The following is a 7,500-nucleotide window of genomic DNA, read 5'->3' as shown; positions in this document are numbered from 1 at the left end:
CCAGCAGCTGCTGCAGCACACGGACCCACGGCAGCGCCACATCTGCAACGACACACGCCAACCAATCACATCGCTGCCCTGCAGGGCATGGACCAATCACACGACTGCACCATAGAGAGGGCACCAATCACACGGCTGCCCTGCAGGGCATGGACCAATCACACGGCTGCCCAATAGAGAGGGCACCAATCACACGGCTGCACCATAGAGAGGGCACCAATCACACGGCTGCACCTTAGAGAGGGCACCAATCACACGGCTGCCCTGCAGGGCATAAGAGCTACCCCTGAATATGAATATGTGCATGAATAATGCAATATAAACAGATATTTCCTCTTCCCGCAAATTGCCATTAATATTCATGAAAAATTCATAATGTCAGTTACATTAATGAAATGTCTGTGCTTCAACCATCATTATTCTTCAAATCGATTCATATCATTGTGGATACAAATGTTCTTTCTTTTTCCAGCATAAAACTTTGATTTCACTGACTAGTCATTTCATTATCATACAGATTATTGAAAATAGATGACTACTGTATATTCTATTTCACGACTAGTCATTTAATCTCGCTATACTCGCTATAGGTACGGGTGTCAGTCAGATTTTTTGATCTGAACTGACGCAGAATGAATCAGTCACAGAACTGGAACTGAAACAGAAGTTGGAGATATGTGAAATTCACAACACAGGTTATTCAGTTCATCAGGTCAGATGCTGCACATTACAAGTAAAACACATATAAAATGTGTTCCCCGTAAAAAGCAACCGGTCTCTATCTATAACTATAACCCCCCCAACACCCCAGCCTGACGAGCTCATGGACAAACTGTTTAAAAGTTTCAAACTTCAAATCCCTACTCCAGACTGACAGGTCAGATTAATAAACTTCACATTCCTACTTCAGACTGACTGGTCAGATTAAAACATCTTCCCATTCCTATTCCAGACTGACTGGTCCGTGTACCCCGGCTAGTTTAGGGGTGGTGGGGTTCAGATGGTTAGCAGTCTATTTAAGTTTACTTCAGTAGAGGAAAAAAATAAAAACCTAATAAAACAGGCAGAAAGTTCTTGTGTGACCGTCATGAGCAGCAGATCATGTTTCAGATGCTCAGCAGATGGCGTCGCTGTGCACCTCGATAGGGGCACGCACCAATCACACGGCTCCATCGACAGGGGCACGCACCAATCACACGGCTCTATCGACAGGGGCACGCACCAATCACACAGCTCCATCAACAGGGGCACGCACCAATCACACGGCTCTATCGACAGGGGCACACACCAATCACAAGGCTCTACCGACAGGGGCACGCACCAATCACATGGCTCCATCGACAGGGGCACGCACCAATCACACGGCTCCATCGACAGGGGCACCCACCAATCACACGGCTCCATCGACAGGGGCACGCACCAATCACACAACTCCATCAACAGGGGCACGCACCAATCACAGACTCACTCGTCAGGGGCACGCACCAATCCCACAGCTCCATCCACAGGGGCACGCACCAATCACAGCGCTCCATCGACAGGGGCACCCACCAATCACACAGCTCCATCGACAGGGGCACGCACCAATCACAGAGCTTGGTCAGCATAATGGGTGCCAATCACAGAGCTGCTTGACAGAGCAGGCACCTCCCATCCCTCTACTCCTTCCTCTCATTTCCTGTCCTTACTTCTCGTCATCTCTCCTTCTTAAATCTCCTATCCTTCTTTCTCTCTCAGGCAGATGCCCCCCCCCCCCCCCCCTTTGAGCTGGGTTCTGTTTAAAGCTGCTCCCTGTGTTCCTCTCTCCACACACACACACACACACACACACACACACACACACACACACACACACACACACACACACACACACACACACACACACACACACACACACACACACACACACACACACACACACACACACACTGTGTTCCTCTCCACTGCTTAGTCACTGAGACTGCTAAGCCATTCTAATCCTCTCCACACACACACACACACACACACTGTGCTCCTCTCCGCACACACACACACACTGTGCTCCTCTCCACACACACACACACACACACACACACTGTGCTCCTCTCCGCACACACACACACACTGTGCTCCTCTCCACACACACACACACACACACACTGTGCTCCTCTCCGCACACACACGCACACACACACTGTGCTCCTCTCCGCACACACACGCACACTGTGCTCCTCTCCACACAAACACGCACACACACACTGTGCTCCTCTCCGCACACACACACACACACACTGTGCTCCTCTCCACACACACACACACACACACACTGTGCTCCTCTCCACACACACACACACACACACTGTGCTCCTCTCCACACACACACACACACACACACTGTGCTCCTCTCCGCACACACACACACACACACTGTGCTCCTCTCCGCACACACACACACACTGTGCTCCTCTCCACACACACACACACACACACTGTGCTCCTCTCCACACACACACACACACACACTGTGCTCCTCTCCACACACACACACACACACACACACACACTGTGCTCCTCTCCGCACACACACACACACTGTGCTCCTCTCCACACACACACACACACACACTGTGCTCCTCTCCACACACACACACACACACACTGTGCTCCTCTCCACACACACACACACACACACACACACTGTGTTCCTCTCCACTGCTGAGTCACTGGGACTGCTATGCCATCCTAATACCGCAGAATGAATCAGTCAAACAGAACTGGAACTGAAACTAAAGTTGGAGATATGTGTGACTTTATGGAGGAGGGACTGCCGCTGCTTTAAGCAGAGCCATGTGTGTGAGTGTGTGTGTCTGTGAGTGTGTGTGTGTGTGTGTGTATATGTGTGTGTGTGTGTGTGTGTGTGTGTGTGTGTGTGACTCATAGCAGAAACACTCTTTCCCTTCAAGTCCACATTGAGCCATTAAAGTCACCGGAAAAGACACTAGAGTAACACTGAGTTTGTCTGTGCACTTACACACTCACATTCAAGCACAAACACACACACACACAAGCACTCACATTCAAGCACAAACACACACACACACACACACACAGCTGGGTCTGAGCGGTCACCAGTAGGAAACGTAAACATTGCACAGCACCCAACAAGAACAAAGCACAACACTGCAGCTGGTCGTGACAGGACACCAAACTGCTTTCCTACAGGAACACACACACAAACACACACACACACACACAGACACAGACACAGACACAGACACAGACACAGACACAGACACAGACACACACACACACACACACACACACACACACACACACACACACACACACACACACACACACACACACACACACACACATACATACTGGTAGCTCTCAGTAGGCCCAGATACATGTGTCAATTTAACCCACCCAAATCGCGTTTAACCCTGTTAAAGCTCGTAACTCGCTTATAATTGCCTCATGTAGCTCAGGCTTAAATTTAACCCTCTCATTTTTCCAACGATGTCTGAGCCTTTCGAGAGAGGTGGTCAACCCCGATCGGTCAGCTCAAACAAGGCGGGTCAAATAAGGCCGATGCAACATGGGGCTAGCGGTGACAAGGAAGCCACTCATAGGGAGTGTTACGCGTATGCGTGCCTATGTTTACATTTACATTTACATTTAGTCATTTAGCAGACACTTTTGTCCAAAATGTGCCTATGTGGCAGTAGACTATGGAGGACTGAAAGTGCCAAAATTCAATAAATAAATACACCATCAATAATTATTTAAATGTGTCATTAATTAATTTAAATTGGAATTAAATAAATAAATGTTTCAATAAATGTGTCATTAATTAATTTAAATTGGAATTAAATAAATAAATGTTTTAATAAATGTGTCATTAATTAATTCAAATTGGAATTAAATACATAAATGTTTCAATAAATGTGTCATTCATTTATTAAATACCAATTCATTTTATGTAAAAAAAAACACATTTAATTATTTCACTATTTAATTAATTATGTCATGGTCCTGTGTTGCAGCGCATCAATAATTTATTTTATCTGTCAAACTCACCCATCAAAGTCAGTGGGCGGATTCCTAAAACCTGATTGGTTACCCTGCACATCAAGTCAAGGTTTACCGATTCAAGATATTTGGATTGACGCAGGCCTCATTCCTAAACACTGTGTCAAACTAAACTTTTTCTTAAACGCTAAAAATCCAGAGCGTGCGAGATGAAGAAAACGGAAAATCGATCCAGTAGTGGACCATGGATTAAATAACTCGAAAGCAATTTAGCCATCAACAGAAATGCAAAACAAAATTGAAAAGTCAGTAAGGAAAGCTAAAATGTATGGGGAAATACGAGGAGAGGGTTCAAAAGGACAACAGACCTAATAACAAACACATTACAAATAATAAAGAGGGCTTTCATCCATCAAAATGTGTTGGTTTGTCTGCTTTGTATACATTATCTCTTTCAATCTGGCTTGTTGTTTTTGTGTGATATTACACTTGATATTAACAGTTGACTAAGCAAGTTCTTGTAGCAGCTAGCTGCTAGCTGTCGTGAGGTACTACTACAGTATGCTAGTCAACTCCCATCATGAGCTGCATTGCCTGCTCGTAGAAAACCCGTAGTTGCATCATTAACTGAGACCGTGATGTAGTGCTGGTTTTGTATTGTGTGTACTGTAGAAGACTTGCCACTTGAAAAAAAAGAAGCTCTTGACTAAGCACGTTCGTGTAGTAACTAGCTAACTAGCACTAGCTGCTGTAGGTTACTGCTACAGTTGTTAAGTAGCTAGTCAACTCCCGTCATAAACTGCATTGCCACTCGTCTGATCTACGTGAGAAAATATAGAAAGCCATGGCCAAGTAAACAGAACTTTTATATGTCGTGGAAAATTCTAAGAGTTCTCAAGAAACTTCTCAAGGCAAATAGGTGTGAATATGCTGAAAGGTTTATTTCAGAGGAATTAACTACTGCTGAGCTGGTCCATGGAGCATCTCAAAAACTCTAGTCTAAAGTGATCAAGTAAACAGAACTTTAACTTTAGGTCGTATGGTACTACATGGTATTAAAAAGTTAAACAAAATTTAAGTTTTATCGAAATGAATTTGCGTTCTCGCTGGAAGAAGACCACTCGTGAATAACTCACAATTTTAACCAAAGTAACATGTCACAAGATTCCATAACGTTAAGTTTTGGTGCTGGAACCGGTGGAAAAATGTCTCTCTCCAGGCACTTCAGACTAAAGCAATGGATCAGACTAAATCAGCGTTAGCCCCGCCCACTGACTTTGATGGCTGAGTTTGACAGATAAAATAAATTATTGATGCGCTGCAACACAGGACCATGACATAATTAATTAAATAGTGAAATAATTAAATGTGTTTTTTTTACATAAAATGAATTGGTATTTAATAAATGAATGACACATTTATTGAAACATTTATCTATTTAATTCCAATTTGAATTAATTAATGACACATTTATTGAAACATTTATTTATTTAATTCCAATTTAAATTAATTAATGACACATTTAAATAATTATTGATGGTGTATTTATTTATTGAATTTTGGCACTTTCAGTCCTCCATAGTAGACCACCAGGTTTCAGACTGTAAATGTAAATATCAGCAGTAATGAATCAACTGTACTGATATTAAATGTACTACTTACATGCTTTTCTCAAATAAAAGCCAGTGACATGAGTATTTTGGTGGTTAACGCTGAATACCGACAGTTAGCATACGTAGCTAGGTAGCATTACCATTGGATCTGAATGGCAGTTATGCTAAGCTAGCTGGCTACACCCAGGCGTGCCTATGTGGCAGTAGACCAACAGGCTACAGACCGTAAATGTAAATATCAGCAGTACTGAATCAACTGTACTGATATTAAATGTACTACTAACATGCCATTTTCAAATTAAAGCCAGTGACATGAGTATTAACGATTAACAAGTTAACGATGGATACCGACAGTTAGCATACCTAGCTAGGTAGCATTACCATTGGATCTGAATGGCAGTTATGCTAGCTCTTGCTAGCCCGACGAAGGAGCACTGTAACTGGACACTTTTCACTTGACGAGCGTGGGCAATACTGTCATCTGGAGAGTTTAAAAATCCCTTTCCTTTACGTCTGCTGCTGGTTAGTAAATACAGACAGCCGGAAAGGTTAACAAACGGAATGAAATAGCTACACATTACACACGCTATGCTTTAATAAAACCCACGTTACTCACATACTGGTTAACACTGTGACAGCACATAAATGTTTGTCGCTACATCCAAACTATGCGTCACCGTTGTCCCTCCCTGTACATGCTCCAGCCGCATCATTTTACTAAACGTTCTTGCAATGTGAATCATTTAATTTAAATATGCTTATTGTCCTTTGATGTATCAACTGTCACTTTTGTTGCACTGGTCAGAATTCAGTAAAAGATGGCGCGAACACAGTTTTTCTACCGTTGTTGAAACACATACACGCGTAGACTCGTTTTCTTTCCGTCTGAGAGTGGTTATTCAAAGAAAATGTTAAGAACTATCTACTGATAGAAAGAAGAGAACTTTTAGCCACTACACTGCCTGTGCACGATGCGGATCCACGTTGATGTTGTTAGTTAACAAACATGTCCAAGGCAAGGTAACCGGTTCAAATTTCGGTCCATGTATAGACGTACCGACAAGAGCTGTTTCCCTTAAACATTTTCACACCTACTCGCGAAGACGATTCCGTGATTTGGGTTAAATTGGGTGGGTTAAATTGACACATGCACACGGGCCTAGTGTTTTTACATGCACTGAAGACTTATCCAATTATCGTGTAAACTCAAAACCTGGTTACTGAAATCAGGGGAGGGAATTTGTGAAATATGATCTTTTCCAGGCAGGACGGGTTTGAGGAGCAAAAGAAAGAATGAATCAAATGAAAGATAACAGCAATGCTTACCTGCAGGCTGGTCTGCTGCTGGTTCTGTGAGAGGAGAGGAGAGGAGAGGAGAGGAGAGGAGAGGAGAGGGGAGAGAGCAGAAGTTAGGATGAGCCATTACTTACTTACGCTTGTGAGTTATGGACTACAATGTTGAATATAGCTCTTGGGTATAGATGTATGTATTGACGTGGGTGTGTGTGTTGTGGTATATAGTTGTGTGTGTAATTGTGTGTATATATGTGTGTCTGTGTTGTGTATATAGATGTGTGTGTGTGCAGTTGTGTGTATAGATGTGTGTGTGTGTGTGTGTATGTGTATAGATGTTTGTGTGCCTGTGTGTGTAATTGTGTGTATAAATGTGTGTGTCTGTGGTTGAGTGTATAGATGTGTGTGTGTGTGTGTGTTAGTGTATAGATGTGTGTGTACCTGTGTGTGTAGTTTTGTGTATAAATGTGTGTGTGTGTGATGTTGTGTGTATAGATGTGTGTGTTAGTGTGTGTGTGTGTGTGTGTGTGTGTGTGTGTGTGTGTGTGTGTGTGTGTGTGTGTGTATAGATTTGTGTGTG

General features: G+C 43.3%; 1 protein-coding gene across 3 annotated transcripts in view; it reads right to left on the bottom strand.

Moving 5' to 3' along the window:
- cd99 (CD99 molecule) overlaps window positions 1-7,500 on the bottom strand; it is a 26,553-nt gene that overhangs the window by 5,689 nt on the left and 13,364 nt on the right. For 2 of the 3 annotated variants that reach the window (XM_080834111.1, XM_080834110.1), the window contains one exon: window positions 6,954-6,977. In XM_080834111.1, the coding sequence (XP_080690237.1) occupies window positions 6,954-6,977 (24 nt within the window). Of the gene's footprint in view, window positions 43-6,953; window positions 6,978-7,500 lie in introns of all 3 variants that reach the window. The other variant, XM_080834112.1, reaches the window with a different exon arrangement.

Source organism: Sprattus sprattus (genome assembly GCF_963457725.1).
Source record: "Sprattus sprattus genome assembly, chromosome: 3".
Classification (NCBI taxonomy): domain Eukaryota; kingdom Metazoa; phylum Chordata; class Actinopteri; order Clupeiformes; family Clupeidae; genus Sprattus; species Sprattus sprattus.
The sequence above is the reverse complement of the archived record's forward strand: the minus strand, read 5'-3'. Positions and strand labels throughout refer to the sequence as shown.